General features: G+C 38.3%; 1 protein-coding gene and 1 long non-coding RNA gene across 6 annotated transcripts in view; one reads left to right on the plus strand and one right to left on the minus strand.

Moving 5' to 3' along the window:
• Window positions 1-1,418: 1,418 nt before the first annotated feature.
• On the minus strand, window positions 1,419-22,924 carry LOC144061100 (uncharacterized). 4 transcript variants are annotated; one of them, XR_013296081.1, is made up of 8 exons: window positions 22,654-22,924; window positions 13,060-13,142; window positions 12,847-12,912; window positions 4,553-4,744; window positions 4,395-4,472; window positions 2,995-3,747; window positions 2,493-2,634; window positions 1,419-2,416 (listed from the first exon to the last, which is right to left on the minus strand). It is a non-coding gene; the product is annotated as an uncharacterized LOC144061100 (long non-coding RNA). The 4 variants fall into 4 exon arrangements; XR_013296082.1 differs by lacking the exon at window positions 22,654-22,924 and having other exon boundaries at window positions 1,419-1,749; window positions 1,817-2,416; window positions 13,060-13,307; XR_013296079.1 differs by lacking the exons at window positions 2,995-3,747; window positions 22,654-22,924 and having other exon boundaries at window positions 13,060-13,297.
• Window positions 15,806-24,501, plus strand: part of plekhg5b (pleckstrin homology domain containing, family G (with RhoGef domain) member 5b) — a 76,235-nt gene continuing 67,539 nt past the window's right edge. For both annotated transcript variants that reach the window (XM_077581163.1, XM_077581173.1), the window contains exon 1: window positions 15,806-16,417. In XM_077581163.1, coding sequence (XP_077437289.1) covers window positions 16,336-16,417 — 82 coding nt within the window. In that variant the 5' untranslated portion in view covers window positions 15,806-16,335. The remainder of the gene's footprint in view (window positions 16,418-24,501) is intronic.

Raw genomic sequence — 24,501 nt, forward strand, 5'->3', positions numbered from 1 at the left:
ATCAGCCTGCAGACCGGAACCGGAAGTCTCACACAAAAATCAATCTCAATCCCTTTTATCATCAGCTCTCGGATCTCTAGCCTCAGCTGCAGTCCCTCAGGTCATGCTCTCTACTTCCTGGAGTACCAATACACTTGCCATTTGTCACATCTAACAGCAATTCTACATTGTAATAAAATATATATATATTTTTTATTTTTATATATTTTTAATCTAAAGAAACAGAATTTCGATATTTATTTTATTTGAATTTACAGGTTTTTCCTATTTGAAAATATATATATATATTTAATTTTCAAAAATAGACTGTTCTTACCTGTTCTTTGCTATGCTTATCACCACCACGATTTAGAACCACTGTTCATAGTTTTTCATATTAACATATTTTTGAGTTTTTTTACTGGCTCACTGTATAAGAAGCCTTTTGTAGAGATTTAACTGTAAATATGTTGCTCTACAAACTGAGTTGATCAAGTACAGTTTTTGTGGTTGAGAACATCTTAATAAAAAATACATTTAAAAAACATTTACCAGGAATCTTTAAATATTAATGAATGCTGCTGCATTTATTTGAGATGTGGAAAAGTTCTAGTTGGTCAAGCAAGACCTCAGTTTGGCCTGTCAAGAGTTTTTCCCCCAAATCCTGTGCGGACCACCTGTATGGAATTGTACACAACTTAGGCAAAAGACTAGCGCTACTTCATATACACGCTATACAGGAAAGGTATGAATAAGAGCAGACTCATAAAAGTTATGGGGGCTCAGGGCTTTAGGTGACACTGAGTAACTTGATGCTCACGGCGGCCTTTTTCTATTGATTGGTCTTCTGAACAGGTACAGTAGAAAAAGTTGGACAAGAGGATGAAGAGGCCCACCTCTGTCATGGGCTGCTTCCTGTACTTACTACTCAGGTGAACACGTGCGCCAGGACTGGCAAACTGTGGGCTACTCTTTGCTACCTAGCCAAACGTATTTTCTCCATTAAGAAGGAACCAAGTTATCAACCGAGGTGGTTTGTTTTGGGACGGATATTCGCAACACATTTCGGAGTTGAGCTAAAAAGATTCTAGTGTGCCCTTGTTGCATCATTCCACACAGATTTTGAGTAAATCACATGACCTGGAAAATAAATTTTAGTGATGGCAAAATGAAGTCCCATAAAGCAGCCAAGCCCTGCAGGCAATACTTCACACACACGTCGGGGCTTCAAGATGATTCATTTCCTCGACTACGCCATCATGTGGACAGAAAAATGTATAACATGCTTGGTGCATGCAATAAAATGGTGGGGTGTAAATCATGCTCTGAATACAAAAAAATATATATTTGAAGAGTGTTTTAACATGAATTGTTCTGTGTTACTTTGTCTTAAGTTTGTGCTTATGCAACAAGTGAAAATGTGAAATAAGGAGGTAAAATAAAGTGCTTATTCATTTTTATTCAAAAACAATATTTTTTCCAAAGTTTTTGGACTGAGGCGGTTTCTTTTTTTGCAGAGAATTTCACCTGCTTTTGAAAAAACTCTTTCACATGGTACTGATGAAGCAGGGGTGCATAGATATGGGATAGCAAGTGTGTATAAAAATGGAAGCGTATATTTCTGTGATTCCCAGTACTGAAGGGGACTTTCAACTCTGGGGATGTTTGGTGCTCCAAGATACTTTTGCAGCTCAACTGTTGCATTTGCCGTGACATTTGTGGTTCTTGCTTGATGAATTGAGGTATCAAAATGATGCCACAGTTTGCTTCCTAGAAAAGATAAACAGATATTAGTAATTATTATTAAATATTAGCACAATTAGGAAATATTAAATACCTCCAACAGACTGGGAAGGTTCTGATGATGATGATGAAGTAGATGAGGACGCTGTGCGTAATAATCATAATAGCTGCGCATTCCATCGTGAGCCTTTTTTCTGCCTCTGCTGCTTTATTGGGACTAAAGAAGCCTAGTTTTTTTTTTTTTTTTTTTTTTTAAATCTTGGGTCAAGCAGAGCAGCCAGAAACATAATGCTCATAGACTGGAGGTTGTTCAGCTTCTCTCTTAGTTGTCTTTGCAGAAACTCAACCATGGATGTGCTCTCTGGAGTTTGAAGCAGTCGAATCTCCTCTTCTTCCAGAGAGTGATGCAACATGGACAAGAGTGGAATTACCTTTGACCCGGAAACCTTCTTCTCCTCAGACAGCTCAATTGTAGCATAGTTAAATGGCTAAGTTAAATAGCAATAATTCTGTATTGTTCAGCAGACAAGGCTGTCAGATCAGTACGTAGAGCAGCCAAAGCTGCTCCGACAGGCTCTCTCAAAGTGTACATACGCTGAAGCATGAGATAAGTGCTGTTCCACCTTGTATCAACCTCCTGAATAAGTTTAAGCACCGGAAAGCCCATTTGAACTTGCATCTGAGTTAGTCTCTCCTACAACAAAATCAAGTGTCAAATTAATATATAGGAAAAAATAAAATATGTTACATAGGACAAGTAAGGAGCTTACCTTTGCTGTAGTGCTGCTCTTAAAATAACGTCATCGTCTCACCAGGAGCGTCCCAAATCAAATCGTGCTGAGCCTTCGTGGACAGTAAATCCGTCTGTCTTATGCTGCCCCCAGGTGGCCAAGGCGGGCACAGCAGAAGGAGCTGAAAAATGATTCTTCAATTGATGCAATGTGTGACACAGTCACAACTGACAACAACTGTTTGATTCGATCTAATTATGTTTTGAATGTATCTTCAGATATAATACAATATTGTGGAGTGATTTGGGCATTCAAGTTTATTGGACTCGGTGTGTAATATGTACGCATTTGCACTTGTGCGCAAATGCATATGCGACGTGTTCACAAAAGTGTTTGTTTACATATTGTAACGTTCATACGGAAGCATATGAAACTGTAGAATGTGTCGAAAATGCTCGTTGTTTATTCTGACAAAAACGATAAGCACGGTAGTACGTCCGCGAGTGGTCGCACATGAACAGCGGAAACAACCACACTTTACCTCGTGTTAAATTAGTCGTGAAGCAGAAACAGAAGCGACGGTAACAACATCCTTCTCCTAGTCTCAACTGTGCAAGTAGTGGCCACTGGCGGGAACTTGCACCTAGGCGCTGTCCGATGACATCACTTGTCAGCGACACGCCAGTGTGTTTTTTGTGTGTGAACATTTTTATTTACAAATAGCAAAGGCAATTTAAAACAAACAAACATTTTACAGGCAAATCCTTCAATAAACGAGGCCAGTCTTATTGCATGTTTGTGGTTAATTAGTATACAAAAAATAATTATAAGATTTCAAAGCGTTTTTTTTTTATTCTTTACATTTGTCACAACATGCGTTTGTTGAGTTGATTATTATTATTATTAAATGTTTTATCCTTTTAATTTGATACATAAGTCCTCTTAGAGGGTTACTTGAGTCATTTAGACATTTTCAGCAGTAAGAGGTAGACAAAATATTAACTTCTTACTTCTAAAAATGGCCAAATGACTCAAGTATCCCTTTAAACAGATTAGTATTTAAAGTGACATTATAAATACCACATTTCAAACACTCTTTCTAAGACATGTTTTTTTGTGATGAATATCAGTGAAAAGATACAACCATCTCTTTTGGAATGCCTTTATTTACTACTACTACGTGGTGATTGGAAAAATGACCAGAAGACAGCCAATCAGGAGCTGTTTGGTTACACCTTGATCCAATCGGCCTCGGAAACCCATTGGCAGGCCCGGTTTACTCGATCTTGGGATTCTGGAACCAGAACTTGATGTTATCCCCCCCCCCCCCCCCCCCAGGAAATGGAAGAACACGAATTGGCGCCCCTCCGGTTCCAAGTTGGGGTTGAAGACATTTAACATTTTCAATTTATATTTTTTACTGTTTATGAATTTACTTATAAACATATATTGGACATATAACTGTGTATTGTAATGAATATAACTGTGATGATGTTGTTGTGAAGTATATTGGAACTTTTTCACTCCCTTCCAGCTGGTGAGATAGGAATGTGATGGGAGTCAAGTTCTCAAGTTCTCATGGAGATAACACTGTTGGGCTGAGGGAGTCTAGGTCTCATGGCATTACCTGTCTAATCATATATTTCCGGCTTGGACGGGGAACTGGAGTAAACATGTCAGTATATCACTTGTCTGTCTATTATAATTACTAACCCTTTGTCCAGCCTCAGAGGAGGAGTATGCTTTTTCATCTATAAAGAGACTGTGTGTTTTCATATTGGCACACTCGAGGCTTAACATCACCTTTGAATGTAAGCATGTCTTGTGTCATTTAGGAGCTCCTAAAATAAATCTTTTGCAAAAGAAGCTTCTTCATCAGATCTCATATGCAATTATTTCGAACACGCAAAGATTACATTTAATATAGTAATCAAATAATACCTTCAGGGTCAGCGGCGCTCCCTTCCGACTCGGTAAGGGCACCCTCAAAGGGTCCCTTGCCACTATTCCAGTAAGGATCTGCAAAGAAAAAAAAGACAGGAGTCAGCACCCGTGATAGATGGCAAAAGGCAGGTAGCAGATTGAGTGTGAGTGCGTACCTTCTGTTTCAGGACCCATGGGACGGCTGGAGACGTCCATGATGACCACGGTCATCATCACCGCCATCATCATCATCGCCATCTTCATCATCGCCATCTTCATCATCGCCATCTTCATCACGTGGGTTCAGTTGTGTGAGGAAGATCTTGTGTCAATGTGAGCTGTCGGGCCCTTTTTATATGCTTGCTTAGCTGACAAGCGGGGGGGGGGGGGGGGGGTATGAGGGTGGGGGGTTCGGGGGGGGGGGGGGGTGCGCACGTGACAAAAACAGTGTGAAAAGAGTAAGTATTTGTCCTTGTCGACTTCCCAGCATTGCCGTCATGTGTTCCACACAGGTTGTGATTTTGTATCGAGCTCAGGATGGGAGTTGCGATACGATACGATAAGATACGATATACTTTTATTTTCCCCGTGGGGAACTTTTTCCTGGACTCCGTCCAGCTGCAGTTTGAGAAAACAACAGAATAGAAAGAGACGAAATAAAAATTAAATAAATAAGAAGCGCAGCAATAAGTAGAAGACTTCCCAGAAGTCTTCACAGAAGTATACACGGAAGGCAGTAGCTGGAACTCATGATGCAGAATGTGAGTCGGGTCAGTAACAATTTTCTGTGCCAGTCCGGTGACGGACCGCTCATAAAGCATCTGTAGGGAAGGATGATTCCTGACCCCCATGATCTTCACGGCAGTCCGCACCAGACCGGCAATCTGTGACCTTGACTGCACAGTCAGGTTGCCGTACCAGGCCGCAATGCCGTATCTGATGATACTTTCCAATGCAGCCCGGTAGAACAACAGCATGATCCTCTGCTCCACTCCATAGACCCGAAGTCTGCGTAGGAAATAGAGACGCTGTTGGAGTTTGGAGCAGAGACTTCCAACATGTACCCTCCAGCTGAGTGTGTTGTCGATGTGGACCCCCAGATACCTGTATGAACCCACCTGGCTGATGTGGTTGCTTTTAATGACGACTGGCCTGTGGTCACCAACAGTTTTTGGATCAAATATCACCTCCTCTGTCTTCCCCACATTGAGCACAAGATGATTCCGGTCACACCACTGGACAAATTTCTCTATTTCTGAGAAATAGTCCAGTGGGCTACCGCCGGCCTGCAGCCTCGATGAAACCTCCGTGATCACGTGCTGATGACGTATGCGGTTTTATGCGCGCTAATGAGATACCGGAAATGACGTAACTGATTCAAACCTTTTAGCGCGGTGTCAGGCGCACAATTCCCTCATGTAGATATTTGCTTCACTTTATGTTCACCTGGAAAAGTTAGTTATTCAGTATGTTTCCAACAAAAGTACTCCCACAATGATGCATTTAAAGTTTCCAATTATGAATTATTTTTAAATCGTGTGTAGAAGATACAGGCTTGACCCAAGTATTTTCCACCGAGTTGCTATAAGCGCTTCTCCAAGACCCTCAGTCACATCTCCCAAAGACTGATGTTGAAATACTTGTCATCTGGCTTCACAGCGCACTTGTGTCATATCCAAATCATGTTTATAAAAATCGAATGAGTAACAGGACATCACATTGAACCATAATACTGGTACAGTGTCAAAATATTGCAACACTTCCATGTGTACCTGATGATCATTCGACAGACACAAATGTAAGACTGAATGTACTGGTGTTATGTTGGAATAGAAATCAATCAGGCGAATCACTTTGAAGATTATAGCTGCTATGACTCCAGCTGACCACCAGATGTCACCGGTACGATCTATCTTATGGGGCTTTGAAACTTCGACTCTCTTTCTAAATCAATCAGCCGAAAGCCTCAAAAGCTTCACAAGGCTTCATTGTCCCATCTCTAAGTGTCACCACATTCCGAGTCCGACTGACGTCCCGAGCTCTTTTTTCTCCTCTCTCAACTTTATTTAACAAACGTATAACATCAGGGATAAATATATTTATACATACAATCCAAATAAAATTATACAAACAAACTACACTCAACGCAAGCAGAGTCAATATCCCTCCCATTAATTGAACAAATATATAATATAATAATAACAATATATAATAGTACTTCCGATAAGTTTACATTACGTATGTAGATATGCAAATTATCAAAAACATATTTGTTTAAATATTTAGTTTTATTTTTTCCCCACAAAGCCAAAAATAACATTCTTTCAAAATAACACAAAACATTTTACTATATCAGTTTTTATAAAAAATACCAGAAAGATTTACAGAAGCTACAACTTAATCAAATAAAGACTAGTCAAGAGTCAGACTTTCTTCCAAACAATACCGTCCACAAAACCAGACCATAATGCAAAGACATTAGGTAAGTGAAGTTAAAAAAATAAATCTTTGTGACGGTGTCGGTTTTGGTTTGCGTTTTGAGACGGAAATGACGTAACTCAACAGCGCGCTGAAGAAGCCCGACGTGCCTGCGTGGCACCCATGTTGAGAAGGGCGACTTTCCTACAATGAATGGCAATGAAATTCAAACGTAACTTGCTCATTTCTCAACACATTTTCATGAGGCTTACTTTCTTTGCCAATGGCAAAAAGTGTGCTGTCATTACATTTTAAAAGTAACCCTCCCAACCCTGAATAAAGGTATATAAATACATTTGTATAAGCTTGTAAAATATGTTTTGCCATTCACAGTGTATGTCTCCGTGGGAGCCGCCATTGTTGATTGACATCAAATTGAATCAGGTCGGTGAAGTCGGGGTACTTTTTTCTCTTTCCATTTTTTTCAATTTGGACGTTGCCATTTGGGTGGTGTTCCAGTGCACTATGCACAGAGGTCAGAACAGAAGAGCAAGATTATTATTTTTATTTTTTTATTTTTTTAACATGAAAACATACACGTTTTTTTGTTTATATCTCAAGTTATTTTGGTTTAAATAGACCCTTCATTTCAAGAAAGAGATGTGGTGAGATTCTAATTTATCAATGTATTCACTAAAATAATTAATTTGTACTTGTATGCTTTACATTGCCTACACCAAAGTGTATTAAATAAATATTGTATTAAACAGGCGTAAATTGTTCACAATAGTTTATTTCATATTTGTATGACTTTAAGAACTTTCAAAACCTACCTAAATTATATGAGGCCAATACACATTGTTCAATAACATATTTGCAGCTCTAATCCACAACTCCAAGTCCTCCACCTGTCAACTTGATCCTCTCCTTACAACTCTGGTTAAATCATGCCTCTCCTCATTACTCCCGTTCATCTCTGCCATTATCCACTCTTTGCTTTCCATTGGAATTGTCCCATCATTGTTCAAAACCGCAGCTGTCACTCCCATCCTGAAGAAACCTGGTCTAGACCCAAATAACTACAATAATCTGCGCCCTATCTCCAATCTACCATTTATTTAGAAACTCCTTGAAAAAGTAGTCGCCACTCAACTTCATTCTCATTTATCAAATAACTGTCTTTGTGAGCCTTTTCAGTCCGCCTTTTGTCCCTTACACAGCACCGAAACAGCTCTATTAAAAGTTACCTCTGATCTTCTGATTGCAGCTGACTCCGGTTCACTTTCCATCCTCCTCCTCCTTGACTTGTCACCAGCCTTTGATACCATTTCACACACCATCCTTCTAAATAGACTCTCCATCGGCATAACCTACACTGCCCTTGCCTGGTTCCACTCCTTCCTCAAAGACCGCACTCAGTTCATTCAACTTAAGTCCTTTTGATCCCAGTCATATCCAGTTTCCTCAGGTGTTCACCAAGGCTACGTCCTGAGCCCCCTACTTTTCATATCTACTTCCTTCCCCATGGCACCATATTTCGGAAACATGACATCTCCTTCCATTGCTTCGCGGATGACACCCAGCTCTATTTCTCCTGCAAACACATCCCTCCCACACTCCCTTACTTTTTGTTTATCCGAAATCAACTCTTGGTTCACCCACAACTTCATGAAGCTCAACAGTGACAAAACACTGGTTGTTCTGGTTGGAACAGCACTTTATCATTCCATAAACATATCAATAACATAGCTTGGTCAGCTTACTTCCACCTCCGCAGCGTCAATCGCTTTGGAATTCTCTGCCTCCTGATCTCCGCAATTCACCCGCCTTGACCATTTTCAAATCCAAACTAAAAACCCACCTCTTCAAGATTGCCTACACACTTTAAACTACACTGCTTCTTTATTTTTAGCTTTTTTTTTTAAAATTATATCTAATCTGTAGATGTTTTGTTTTAAATTTAGTTTTTAACTGTTGTATAGCATCTTTGCGGGTCTTGAAAGGCCCGTTTAAGTGAAATGAATTATTATTATTATTATTATTATTATTATTATATAAATTTGATACAATCAGTTGAAACCAGAAGTTTACATTCATTATAGAAGAAGACACATGCTTAACTTCTCTGGTTATAAGTAATTTAGGACTACTAAAATAATTATACTTTGATTGAAAAATGCCAGAATAATGACAGAATCCCCCCCCCCATTGCTTTCTTCAAAGTAAAAATTAAAACTTCCTGTAATGCCCTTGTATGTAGCTGAGATGGACACACTCACTGATGTTTTATTCCTTTGAGCGGCATGTCATGTTTACTTTCAGTCTTGTTTACTCCCTGTCATGTTTTCCCCTTGTTTTGTCATTTCCTGTTTTATTGTGAAAAGTCTGACTCCTCTCGTTTCTGGTCACTTGCCCTTCCTCGTGTGGTGTCTGTGTCAACCTTGATTGTGTCCACCTTTCCCCATTACCCTCATGTGTCATCCAATCAGTGCCCTCAGCCAGGTGTGTCTTGTCATGTCATTAGTGTTGGTATATTTAGTCGGTTGTCTTCCCCCTGTCTGTGGCGGTTCATTTTTGCTGCTGCCACGTTCGTAAGTCTTTCGCCACGTCACGCTGACCTCTTTGCCTTATCCGGATCCATGTCATGTTGTTAGTCTCGCCTTAGTTGTTTTTTCATGTTTTGCTTCAGGTTTTGTTAGTTCCATTTGTTTTGTACTTTGAAGTTAGCTTTTTTTTTTATTTGAAATTAAAACCTCTTTTGGACTGCACCTCTGCCTTCCCGCATCTGGGTCCTAAAGCCCCACCTTATTGACATGGCATCAGAATGCACATTCATAGAACTGCCCACAACTCACACCCAGTCACTCCACACACTGGCGGCCTTGCATGATTCAACGTTTGAATTTAATTGTCCATGTGTTCTTTCATTAGAAATGTTCTTTTGTTCGAGGACAGGTTTCACCATTTGTTTTTTGTTTGCACCGTTTTGCAAATGTCATCTTTGATTACATCACAACCTCCAATCAACAGGCCAACCCTTGACAGCCCACCCTCATATCAATGTGAGAGAAACAAATGCATGTAAAAAAACATCATTTAGCTTGCTTTACTACAACTAAGCATGCTGAGAAGTGCATGACTTCACCATCCCTGCAATACATTTCATTAGTATGTGGTATCATCACCAAATTTCAAGCAAGTCAAGTCATTACTTCATTCAAACAAGCCGCAATTCACGTCATACGATCTTGCTTCGTCACAACAAATAATGGAGTGACAATAAAATGTTTTCTCTACTAACCCAAACACTAAATTACTGTACATTAGTTACACCTAAAGGTAAACAACTGAGATAATAGTTGGTTGAATTTATTGCACTGAATTGTTTTGAAGTTGCAGTTTAACTCACCTTTATTTTATATATACCCAAACTATATGATTTTAAAACTTTTTATTGTCCAAGCGTGCAAAAACGCAAAAAGTGCATTGTGCAAAAAAGAAAGTGCATTGTGAAAAAAAAAGTGCATTGGCAGAATGGCTCATGAGCACGGCTTTTCCAGCAGCAGTCTCTCCCACAATGATGTTACAGACACCTTAAATAGAGACAAGACAATTGGAACAAAGCAATAAACTCCAAAGGTGTAAATCATTAGCTCGTTAGACTAACTCCTTCAATGCAAAACTATAACCCAAAACTAAAGAAATACTAACAAACAAATATTTTCCCAATTTGACCAATCTGGACAATAAACGAAATACTTAAATTTAGTAAAACCATGTGACCATCCCCTACACACCCTTGTGACACTCATGATGGGCATAAGAAGCTTTTTGAACACTCGAAGCTTTCCATCAAATTGGTTCACATAAAGGTTCTGTTTGTGAGGCTTCATGTGCACACAAACCCCCCTGGTGGCCGAAATTAAAACTAATTTTAACCACTTTGCCTTTTTGCGACGTTTGTTTCGGAACAATTACATGTTTTAGTTGCCAATTTGTATTTTTATTTATCTGTAATTGTAATATTTGTTTTGTGTATTATTAATTTGGGTATTGTTTAGATTATTTTTTTAACATGCCGAAATTGCTGAATGTACATTTGTGTGTTACACTCATGCAGTTAATCAGTTCATTAAAACTGTGTGGGTAATATGTGAAAATTCGCAATACTGTAGGAAATATAGCAATTAATGATGCATTGATTGCATGAAAACTGAGGTAATGGGAACTGTGCTACTTTTAAAGTACACATTGCTCATTAAATGAGCCTCGTTATTAAATTGAGGTGGTGACGTTTTGCATGACTATGCAAAACCATGTGAACCGACCTGCAACAGTTGAAACTAATTGTTCCAACAGTTTTCATAAACCAACCCACCCTTGGTTATGTTACTTAGCTGTCCTTACTGATCCCAAATGAGTCTTCATATTGCTAACTAAACTGATCTTACATGTTAGTGTGGCAAAGTGGACTTTGGGAAATTGGGACACCACGACCTGGGGACTTGCAACCAGGCTTGGGGAGTAACGGAATACCCTCAGAACCTGGCGATAAAAAAATAAAATAAATAAACACAATTAAAAGAAGACAAACAATTTAGGTAGTCTTCCCACCACTAAGAAAAAATATTTTAAATACGCAAATGAATATAAAAACAGCCGACATAAAAACCATAAAATGCCCATAATAATTTTAAAGGAAAACCAAATAAATAAATTGATTAACAAAAACTGTTCATATCAAATGTAGGCAATACAAACAGATAAAAAATATTCAAGAAAATATAAAGCGGTGACACTTCGCCTGGGTTGGACAAAACAGTGCAGCTAACCCGCCCAAACAGGATTGGTAGGATGTTGTCAGGGTTGTAACCAGTATTAAAATCCACTTTAAAAGATGATAAAACAAAGCCAAGACAGCAGTATGGTTCAGAATAGCGCCACACTAAAAGACAAGTTAAACTAATTAGAATACAAAAAAAAAGGCCTTAGCAACAACACTGTTAAAAATATTAGGGTGGTTCAACTTAAAAATGTAAGTTCAATTGCTGGCTTAAAAACATAAGTTAACTCAACTTTTAAAAAAAATAAGCTTTTTTTTTCAACTCAGGAAGCCAAGTAAAAGTTCCCAATTAATAACAATTTATTATTTGAACTTGATATTCTGAGCTGAAAGGAATTACTATAATACGTTATGTATTCAAGAAAACTTGGATTCTCTTGTCAATGAAATTTACAATTATATGCTATTTCAACTCACATAATTTAGTTATACTAGTACTACTACATACTAATGACAAATTGTTGTTTGAACTTAAAACAACTCACAACATTACATTACCCACTCAAGAAAACCTGATTTATTTTGTCAAAGGAATATACAATTTTATATCCTTTCAACTCCCATTTTTAAATTAAAATAATAAACTATATTCATAGCACTTGTCTTTTCAAGGCAAGTTAACTCAATTTTTTTAAGGCAGCAATTGAACTTAAAATTGCAAATCAAGTCAACTAACATTTTCAAATTGTATACCCTGTCTGGACTAATAATGGCAAGTGACAGTGGTTCTCACCCGCGGTCCTCGGGTACCCCTATCAAGCCTGTTTTCCAAGGCTGTGTCCGAATGTACACCCTACTCCCCATAGTGCCCTACTGAGGGGTCATGCCATTTTGTAAGGGTATCCGAATGTCCAGGGAGCGAAATTAGAGCACTCAAAAGTACCCACAATGCACTCTGAAAAGTAGTGAACATCGGAGCTCACTCAACCGGATTGATATAGACCACAATGCATTGAGAGTATGAAAAGAAACATGGACAGAAAACTCACATTGTTAAGTTTTGTTGACACAATTACATTCCATTGAAATGGTTTATAACCTTGAGTCGCAATGCCAATAATTCACAAAATTAAGTTGGCATTCCATAATCCATTATCTTAAGTGGAAGTAAATTATATATATTATTAAAAAAAAAAAAGTTATGATAACTAATAGAGGGTATACATTTTTACAGTAAATTAACATTTAAAATGAATAAATTTTTCCTACCGGAGTACACGATAGCGAGGTCATGGCGTGGGGAGGAAACACCCAGCCTGGCTCCACAATTGATGGCTGGAAGGGAGAGGTTCAGAATCTTTTGTTACTCAGGACATTTTTTTCCTTTATATAAGATGAGGATAGGTGCAATCGACTGGTCACATGAACAACTAATAATTTATGACTGAGCGGAATGTAATTCACTTTGAAGCTATCCCATACCTCTGAAATCAGGAATCTTGTTTTATAATGCTGGAGCTGAGGTAACCTTCACCTGCACCTCATTTGGATCTGAGATCTTGACTCTGCAGAAAAGGTTGTATGTATTAACAAGACCACGCTCTTTGCATTCCTTAGCAAATCTGAGTTTAACGTCTTGTGTGCTTTTAGAGATGGTGAGGGTTTTGCATGAATCCTATGAAAAAGAAAGAAAGAAGCTTGTACGAACGTGCTGAGAAGGGAGTGAGAGGATTATCCGGCAAGTTGCCAGGTGACCGAGCATTAAGAAGTAAGTCTCAAGACTGAAAGGGAACCAGACACGGACACAATCTGCATCTTAGGTGACTTCAGACACTCTCCAGCTATTCAGATAAAGCTGCAACAGCTCACTTAAGACAAGAAGGCAAGAATGAACAATATTGAGCTCTTTCAAAGAAAAAGAAAGAAATAAAAAAAGCCAAGAAGGCAGCCGTTTGTCTCAGTGCAACAGACATTACAGCTGTCATTCTTCTGAAACACCAGGAGGAAGATCCATTTTGAATTATAGAAAACTATAGCAAGGATATAGCAAACTGAAATATCATCAATAAACATCAGTGGCAGAACTACATGTTATGCAAGGGCTGGTGGGCCTAAGTCAAAATGGCAGGGCCAATTTTTTGTGTTCCAGTTCAGCCCTGGCTGACAGACAGTGGTTCAGGAAGATAGGAAAGCAGAACAACTCAAGCACAGGGTGGTGCTGCAAGAGGGATGCTGGAGCAGCTTAAAGGCACAAGCGTATGTGAATTCGGGAGTGGTGGTCATCGGGAATTTCCCGATGGGCTGGTCCATTCCATGTCACATCTGCAACGACTGCATTTATTTTTGGAGAAATGTCCTCCTCGTTTGTTAATGCTCCATTTTGTTCCAAAACAACATCAACAACAACAAGGGAATTATAAATACATTTAATGATGAGTTGACATGCTCATCCATTTTTGCCATGAATAAGAGCATGTTCAACGTGTCCTTTAACTGTGAAATTTGGTAAATATAAGGCAAATCTATGTCATAATAGCTTCCGGCGAGTGACGAGTTTAGTCTTCGTTTTTTAAATGATATTTGATTTGAAGATGGTGTCCCATGGTGGAAGCAAGACTAGAATACCATGTTTTTTTTAAATTACATTTATTTTTAAAGCGATTAAAACTGATTTCAAAACTTACCAATTGCTTTGTATCAAGGGATCTTGGGAAGGGAAAGAAAGAACATCAGCTTCTGTCTAGATCATTATCAACACTCTGACAATGTCAAAAGGTCTTTTGCATCTTGTGAAAAATTGCAGCAATGTCTGTGGTGTGCTTCAGCAAAGCGGTAGCCTTTTGGCACTCATCCGCATCAAGTTGACCCTCACAGTTTTATTGCCCATTGGCATTTTGTCAAGAGCCACAACAATGTTTCTTTGGATGGTTTTTAAATGCCGGGCAATATCTCCATGTGGCATGCAGCGTCATAAACGTTTTCCCCAAAGGGGAATGCTACAAATGGTTAACATAAATACATTTCAAATACATTTTTAATGTTCCTAAGGTAATATTCTGTTGTTGTTTAAAAAAAAAAGAAAGAGCAAATGTGACAATGTATTGATGAGTGCTTACTACCTCTTTTATTATTATTATTATTATTATTATTGCGTCACATCATTTCATTTTAATCACCCCCCCCCACACACACACACACACACAAAAAACATTTATGTTTGAAAAAAAAACATAATAAATTTTACAATGGACAGTGATAATATGTCAAATAGCTCTGCTTTGTTTTCATTTTTTTCTTCTTTTTTTTAAGAACTATTATTTAGAAATCAGGAAATCTAGCATAATTTAGATTTTTAGCAGTTGAGGAAAAATGGGCAATGCTTGATTAAATCCGATCTAATGTTTTCAGACATATAGGATACATTATTAATTAGTAAGAGGGTCACTATATATATATATATATATATATATAAAAGAAGACAAATAATACAGTTTAAAAAAAAAAAAGCTAGGGATGGGGGACAGTAAACTAGATAGTTCCACTCCAGTCCTCCAGATGACAGTATTGTACATAATGTAACAAAGTGAATTCCAATTGCCACACAGGAAAACATTTATTCAAAATGTTCTTTCTTTCTTTGTTTATTTATTGCTTTATCTGCTTGATTTGGTGGCTAATGGCTATGAGTGAAAATAAATTCCTGACTTCTAACTTGACCCATCCAAGCATTTATATTGGGGTGGTGCAAAATTTGCCAGAAAAGAAGACACATTTTCGTGAGGGTCCGGATAAAAGTGCATTTTAAGCTTTTGTGTCACTCAAAGTCATTGATGAAAGAACCCCTCGAACATATGAACTGGAACACCTGTTAGTCTACTAACAGAGACAGTATAACAAACTGGGAGGTCTAAGTATACCCATGTTTAAAAAAAGAAAAAAGGATTATATTAAGAGTTCAGCCTTGATGTAAGTCTATGACTTGACTGAGTGTTATAATTATAGTGGTCGATATAGAGACATGTGGATTCTATTTGGTATTGGGAAGCTCTTTGTTTAAGTATATAGTTTTTTTTTTTTTTTTTTTACTTTGTAGTTACTTTTTTTGCTGTAACACCTGAATGTATTTATGTCTTAATATATTTAATTACTTAATATATTTATTATGTATTATATTCTTAAATTGCGAGTTAGCGCCCCTAGGGGCACTTACTTGCCACTGTAGCGTAAAGAGCTACGGAGTGGATGAATGGATGGCGGTCGGCGAGTGTTTGGAGGGGGAGACACGGAGCTAAAAAAAGAGCAACACTTTTGTTTAAAAGTGTTTGGAGGAAACACGCTTACTTTAAAACACCAACGAGGACATTTATTTCTATTTTCCCCGCGGGGATCAAACCTGCACACCGACCTCAACGACGGCGTTTGCTTCAACGAGGAGTATTTAATTTTTAAATGTTAAACCACGGCATCAGGTTAGGATGTGCTTGTTGTAGTTGCCGTGAAGACAAAGGTCAGTTTAAAAACACATTTGTCACAATTTGTCTTCCACGCGCTCGGCGTGATGTGAGACCTGAAAGCTTCTCCAGCAGTGTGCAGGACAATGTGGGAGCGCTTTTGAGCAGACTGCTAACCAAACTTCACCGGGTTATTAGCAATTAGCTTGGGAGCACGCCGGCACGCGAACCTGCTGGGAACCAGTGTGGGCTCCCCGTTCCCACCAAACACCACAGGACCACCAAAAACGAAGGACCGCATGCCTCAATGGTTCCGAATAAGTGGACCATGAATTCAGTCCTGCACAAGTCGCCCCCGCGGAGCTGGCTCGGACTCAAGCTGAGGCTCAGTAAGTGACCATTTTTGGTTTGATTTTGTACGTAAATCGAATCCCTCCGTAGTCACTCACCTATAGTAATTAATAAATTAGAGAATAATCAACCTTTATTTATCCAGGTAAGAACATGGAGAACAGATTATCTTAATTATCAATGACGACCTGGCTGCAGAGCAGGTTTCAGAACAAGGCAAAAATAAAAGCAAACAACTGTACAATCATGTGAGGCATAAAAAACATTCATAAATAACCAGTCAAAATGTAATGCAGACATGATAGTTAATATTTCGATGAAATCCACTTCTAAACAAACAGTGACAGTGTTCAAATGGCGACATAATCAGACAGCAACTAAATAATGGCAAAAACTGAATTGTACAAGGACTGAGGCAATATTTTCCGTCGGAAATAATGTAAACCCAACTATTCTTAATGGTTCTTAATCTCAATCAGCTAATCAGCCAGCTCTGCCATAAACCTGATAACGATCCTCACCTGTGTTGGCTGAGGGAGACATGGAAAAGAGGCTGGATAGGGCCAGGGTCAAGAACCACTGTTATAGAGAATTATTGTTGATGAGCATTCAGCAGACAATGTAAATAAATATAAATCACAAGCAAAATGGATGCATGATCATTAAACACTTACTTGAAGACTCTTGATACTGTATGAAAAACAGAGGAGGAAAGGAGAATTTATTGTTTGGGACGCAAATCTGCTTTGAGTTCTTTCCTTTCTCTAAATAATGTTGATCATCTTCTTTATCAAAGGGTTGGTACTTGAAACGTACAGATGCTCGCTCAACAAGAAAACAATGTGCATGTGTATGGGATGATGTGTTTGGAAAATATTTTGGTAATTGAGTAGGAAAGTGACTTTTTGGTGAGTTATGGTTCGAAAATCTAGCTGATGTATGGTAAATAAGAATATCGCTGAGAAAAAATATTGTTGAAAACTCAACATGTCAAATGTATTTACAGTATATAGCCCTTAATCACAAAAGAGTTCAAAGGGCTTTACAAGCTGGCACACTTGACAATTAATAGACACCTCCTAATCTAACCTCCCAAGAGGGTGTTATAGATAGATACATAGATAGATACTTTATTCATTCATCCAATGAGGAAAATTTGATTGTCTCCATACACCAAAAAAAAAAAAAAAAAAAAAAAAAAAGCAGGCATGAATTTAAAATAAAATAAAATACAAAAACAGAATTTGAGGGGTCCCAAGGAAAAATTTGCATCAAGCTGAGCCAGAAGACAGAGATTTAAAGTGTTACCTGTTGGCAATAATTCAAATTACCACCATTTGTTCAGATCAAAATAATCTGGCATAATAATCTAGTTTCAGAGGTACACCTGTACAGGTGTCCTCCTCGGTTAATTCCGTAACCCAAATTTGTGCTATCTTAAAATTAGGCAGTGCCGTAGTTTAACACTAACGTATGTTAACACTATAGTCAAGTCACCATTAGATTTAATATGTTGTCGCTGTCTGGTGGAAACCATTTGTCCATCTACAGTCAATGCAATTTTTTTTCCACAATTCGCTCCTATTGGTCTGTCTTCCCATAGTTATCTGAGCCCGGTCGTTCAATTCTCGGTTATTTTAACCACTGTTTAACCCCTAACCGCGGGTTAAATTCTTAACCCACCGTTAACTAACCGACCGTTAAATATGCATTGTTCAAATCATGGTTAGTCACGCTGTTAGTTAACGGCACGGTTAGCACAGATATATCCCACAATTCCTCTTTTTGTTTACTTCCGGGTCGGCGAAAGGAACGACCAACCAAACAAACGTTATTCAATCAATGATTCAAGAATTTTTTTGTGAAATAATTTATTATTATTTTTTTAATTCATTATAATGTATTTTTTTCTACTGTGTTTATTTTCAGTGAATATTTTGTGTAAGATTTTTGTATTTTTGCCAATATTTTTGTAGCATAGAATATTGCATGTTTTTGTTTGATTTTGTTTCTCATATTTTTGTCCATTATTTTTTGTCTAAGGTAATTTTATTTTTGACTGATTTGTATTTTTAATAGAATTGCTTTTATTTGTCTTGTTTTTGTATTTACATACTTCTAATATGCGTGTATTTTTTATCTAATACCTGTAATGATTACTAATATTTCTAATTACTGTTTTAAATTAAAATGAATAAAATAAAATATTATTATAATATTAAATTTAAATTAATTTAACGTAAATAATTAGACGCTATTCACAGTGTTGTTTGTTTGATTATTGCCGTGAAAGCAGACAAGAAACATTACAGTTAACCTCTCTTTGCAATCACCTCCCACTAAATGTTGGGCAAGCCCCCTCTCTGTCCATTTTTAGAACTCATCTTAAAAAACACATTTTTATTCTTTCTCTTTTGACTCAGCATGAGACTTGGCTTACTGCTAAGCGGTATCGTGCGCGTAACTCATCAGAATAATCACCAATGTGGAAGTCAAGCCCTCTTTTTCTTGCGCTCAACGGGCATCATAAAGGCAGCATAAGCCACGAACACAGTTAACCACTGTTCAAAAGTTAGCGGCGGTCCCTGGGTGTGTTAACATTAACAGCAAGTTAACAGCCGGTTAAAGTTAACAGAGTTTTGAACAACAAGATAACAGTGCCGTTAACGTTAACGGTCGGTTAAAGCTACTTAAGCAGTGGTTAAAGACATAACCGGGTTTTGAACAACCGGGCCCTGATGTTTTTACCCATTTTACGAGTTGGAAAGAGCTTGAGAACAAATCAAGTAAATTTTAAAGACTTCAACTTTTTGTAAAGTGTTGCGAAGCTTAGTTTACTACTCCTTCACTCCATTGGTGCTTTGCACCATTATGCCGCCTCAAGATTACGGATGAATTGTATCTGAGATAAACATAGTAAGGTTAGATGCTTTTAGGTTACAAATTGACCACTCTAATACTTCTTTGCAGAAGGAACTGGTCAGCCACAAAGGTGAATTTGCATGCAGATTCATTTCATCTTAATACACTGCTTAGACATCTTCTCTTAATGAATGCTGCCCTTATGGTTGTTTTGACTTTTGAAAAAGAGTTTGGAAAGATGATGCAACTTAAGTTGCCGTTTGCGTTGATAGAGTAAAAAAGCTTTTTGTCTGGAGTGGTCATGGGGGTCAGTGTGAGCGCAGACTAATATATTTGCGCAACAGTTAAGAGCTTTAAAACATGAGATGTGTAAAGCACATTTTCAATAGACCTACCTATTAATTTTTTTATGTAGTGTTTTAGTTTCCAAAGCTAATGTCAACAAGTGAGTGTCCCAGAAGGGATTGTGTTCAAACCTTGAAGGTGTATTTGTTCTCATCTTATTATTATTCAGTTCAATTTTGTGAAGCTTATTAGTTGCACACTAATGTGGCTTTTGCAATTCTAGGCCTGAATCCTTGAATTATCTAACTTTACAATGCAAGATAATTATCAAAGGTTAGCTAAAGCAATTGGATTCAGATTGTGTGTTTATGATCCCGACAAGGAATTTGGAATTATTGTTTTTTTTCTTCTTCTCTCAAGTGGCACAATTGGAATATATGTCATCATGAGTCATGACAGTGTTGGATGAAAATTCAAGGCATGGAATCTGATTTCTTCAGATCAGAATCAGCCCTTTTCCAAATGTAAATAAAATCCTTTACATATTGGATATCTGTTCGAAGTCCAGCGAAAATGCACAGATCGGATATGACCCGTCAATGCAATTTTGACGTCATCAAATACACCAATTGGTCTCATACATATACTATCATAAATAAATAAAAAGTACACATTAGTCTGTAAATATAAACTACAGTACAGGGAATGCATAGGCAAATATAATTACGTTACAATAGAGTTGTGTTGATGATTCGGTAAGGAAAATTACTGCTGACGGTAGCCAATGCAAGTGATCGTTTAAATTGATGAGAGGAAGAGTTAGCACAATCCAAGTAAACTGTACGTAACATTTAATACGTTTTTCAAATGTATGTATTATTTACTTCCAAGGAGTTACATTTACTGTAGATATAATGTGAAGCCATCCATCCATCCATTTTCTGTACCGGCTGTCCTTGTGGGTTATAGGGGAGCAGAAGCCTATACCATACTTTCAATGTTAATTAATTCAAATATTGAGAGGTTGCTGCTGAAGCCAGGGTGCCTTTTTCTTATTTTTTAATCTCAGTTTTAAAATGACATGTTTGATAAGATAATATACTTTTTTTTTTCTCACTCTTAATTAAGCAGTCCTGTTCGTCTGCCTGGTCAAGCAGAATGGAGGATCTGTATGCCTTTTTATGCCTGAACAGTTTTTCTGTTCAACAGGGGAGATCGGCTAATCTCCTAATTGCCATCTGAATGTTTCAACTCCCCCTAGCACCTCTCGACTTCACGTGTTGCCACTGTAGGCAGTCAACGGGTTCATAGCGTCAACACCATGTTTAGGTTTAGCAGCCTTAATAGTTTGAGTCTGGAACCCTTCAGTGTCTTAAGTTGGTTTTAAAGTCACTGGTCTAATCTGGAGCCAGATGTCGTGTCTGGTCTCTGTCCAATGTCCAAAAGACAAACAGAAGTCTCCACATCTACTTTGGTTAGAGATTCTGAAGCATCGGATATCTGTGGGCAGATCATCCTTGTTCCACTAGAATCAATAGGAACACTAATAGGGAACACAATCTGGTCCTGAACGCTGACCCAACTTGTTCCAAAATGTAAACAGTTTGTTGATGGTACATAAAAAAATAACATTGATAAATGATGATGTTGATGGTACTGCTTTGAATGAGTGTCTGCTTATTTCATGTAACGTCCTCTTCATACATGTACTCATCTTGCATTCTTAACATGCATAGCAAGCTCACTGAACTGAGGTTTCAAGCAATATTGCAAGGTCTCACATGAAGCGGTTTGAAGTCCAAAGTTTCGCTTGACTTCAGTGACATTTTGCCCCTCGAATGTGTAGTCCAAATTCTGAGACGTCAACTTCTGTGATATGTTCACTGTGTTTGGCAAAGTAATTATCCTCTCATTAGTGGTTTAGAGTGCCCTCATGGTGCACCGGGTTTGGGCCAGACTGTTCTGAGAGGCCTTTAACAAGAAGTTGTAGCGTCAAGAGTGTTTGGGTTTTCAGGCAAGCAGATGAAAATTGTGTGTTTGTGCGCGCACACACAGGGATTCTGGCCCGCCGCGTGACTTGTTACTTCAGACTTCCTCCTCCATTGTTTTACTTTAACCTCGACAGTAATTTCCTTTCTCGCTTGTCTGCTTCATCCTGATGCAGGTCACACTCATTTTTTTTCTTTTGTTCAGGAATAACGTCATGTACATGTTTGATGCGGCAGTTAGATGACATATTTCTGTATACTGCAAGCCTAAGTCATAAAATTGTTGTTCCCCAACTTCCCTCTTAATCGGGGCATACATTGTAGTAGGGCTGGGCAATAAACCAAATGAATTCGATTAATTATCATTTCAAAAATCAAAATTTGTCTTCTGGATTATTAAAAGGTGATCCAGATGTTATTGCGAGTTTTAAATTTTCTCAAGTAGCAGAATGCTGGCTGGGTGGTTTGCAAAGACGTGTTTACATTAGGTACCAACTACTTTAACTGTGGTAATTAAGCACAAACTGTGAATGCTAAGTTTATGTTAAAACTAAGTTAGAATCAGTATACATTACTTTTGACTGGACATTTTGCACAGTCATTATTTTTGAAAAAATGAAACCTTTAAATAAACATTTGTTGGGTTTATTAGATTAAAATCGTAATTGTCCTGAGTGACTGAAAATAACGAGATTTAATTTTTTGGCCATAGCGCCCAGTCCTACATTGTAGGATTTTAGAAATTTGGAAGCGTTGCTCGATGTGTGTTTACAGTGCCTTCAAAAGTCCAGTGTCAGTCTCACCGACCCCATATCTTTGATTTCCTCTAACACTGTTTCATATTATTGTCCTGAGTAGCATTCTACTTTATGCATTTGGCACAAGAAGATAGTTTGATAGTTTGTGGCAAAAATAATAATTCAATACATTTACTGTAATTATGATGTGCATCAGCTTATGTTAGTGATCGATTAGAATCATTCTGACTTATGTACAGATTTGAGTTACAGTGGAACTTCGGAGTTCGAACGTCTCGGAACGCGTACTAATTGGACTTCGACCAAAAAATCTGAGTAAAAAATGCCTCGGAGTTTGACATCGTTCTCGGCGTTTGAACACCCAAGCAAAGCCGGACGTACCTTGATCGGGTAGCCAAGTGATGCCGAATGCTCACGTTGCGGTAGTGGAGACGAAGCGCTGCTCATTTCCATTCAGAGCGGGTGAATACTCCCGGAGGTGCTCCGTACGTTCGCAAGTGCGTTTTGATTTCCCCCCGACAATTTCCTCGACATGGGCCCAAAAAAAGACAACAGTGACAGTGGCAGCAAAGAAAAAAGTGCAGTGCTACGAACCATAGTGGATTTAGGAAGGATATTATCGTGCCGTTGTAACTACCATGACTATTTCCGTAAATACTGGCACAAGGACCCCCCTTAGCTGTTCAACAACGTGCCTGATGCTAAAGAGCAGACAAGGACCCCTTAGTAGTCTAACAATATGCCCAATGTAAAATACACTAACTCAGCACTGAACTAAAGCATGCATCAACACAGCATTTTTAATCCACTGATGCCATCACACCACAAAAAATGGTAAGGCATTTTTTATTGTTTAAAATACTGTACAGGTTTTTTTTTACATAAATAGAAATTAAAATAGGAATTTTCTGTTTTTGGAGTTTGGGAACGGATTAATTGCATTTACATCATTTACTATGTGAAAAATTGTTTTGGAGGTTGAACAATTCGGACTTTAAACACTTCACAGGAACGAATTGCGTTCAAATTCCGAGGTACCACTGTACTTTGCCACACTGTGGGAGTGGACCTATGTAAATTGTAGACCCCCCAGTTCTGATCAGCCGCTTTCTACCTGCACTGTAAACATCTGGTAGCAATATGAGGTCTTCTTTTGTTTGTGATGATGAACTCTAGTCAGAATGTGAAACAAGGACCCATGAGCGAGAAACAGGCAGGAGGATGGTGGCTTTGTTCCAAAGGTGAGGTTTTGTGATGTTCTGGCTCGGTTTTAGATGTTTTCTTTTCCATTGTTAAAAGTTGTATAGGCTATCGAAGTCAGTGATCTGTACCATACAAATCTTTGCCAGCACCCTGTTGAGGTGTTTGGCGCATAAATAGTTGGGCTTTCCACACCAACTCAGCCTACCAAAGTCTTGTTGCTTGAACTGATAAAGCCTTCTCGGATGAGAGGCGAAACATCTTCTGTTTAGACAAACAAAAGCAGTCCAGTTGCGATCAATTCAAAGCCTTGTATGAATTAGAATAGCTACAAGCATTTAGCTACCAAGCACAGAGGCAGGTTGGCAAATGGAGGTGGAGTTAGACAGAACTGTGTGTTGATTGGTGGACAGAGAATGGTCACTTCCAGAATGGATCGAAGATAAAACTCAAAAGTTTTTTGGAATAAAAAGTGGGCTCATGCACTGTATATGACCCACTTGCAGTAGGTTACCCAACACTTGATGATTCCGCATGAACACACACACACTCAAGGCCCAGATAGTAATCATTAGTGACTGCAAACTACCTAATAATCATTTGATGGCATTTATTTGAGTTGTTCTTGGCTTACGTGAGGTAGATATCACATTACGAGCAGCGCGAGTGTTGCGTGAGGGTTGGGCCTTGTAAAGGCACTGTTGTCAACTCAGCACTGCAGTGTCATTTTGACTGTTCATTCGCTGATGAAGTCACCGCCATAAACACGCTCACTGCTGGAGGCCTTTTCCCTCCCTGCCTTCTCTCGTGTGTCTTTTCCCATCATTCTTTTCTCCCAAACATGGTGCCTAGTGAAGGCTGATCTTAACTCCTGGGCTCCTCTTTCACTTTTTCCCCTTCACTGCTCTTTAAAGTCGTCACTGTTCTTGTTTTCATGGCACATTGATTCACTGCACGTTTTTTTTTGAAGCTCTTTCTTTAATCTCTAAATATTAGATGTTGTTTTTGCCCCAAATGTGTTATTTTCAT

The sequence above is a fragment of the Vanacampus margaritifer genome, chromosome 1, assembly GCF_051991255.1.
Source record: "Vanacampus margaritifer isolate UIUO_Vmar chromosome 1, RoL_Vmar_1.0, whole genome shotgun sequence".
NCBI lineage: Eukaryota > Metazoa > Chordata > Actinopteri > Syngnathiformes > Syngnathidae > Vanacampus > Vanacampus margaritifer.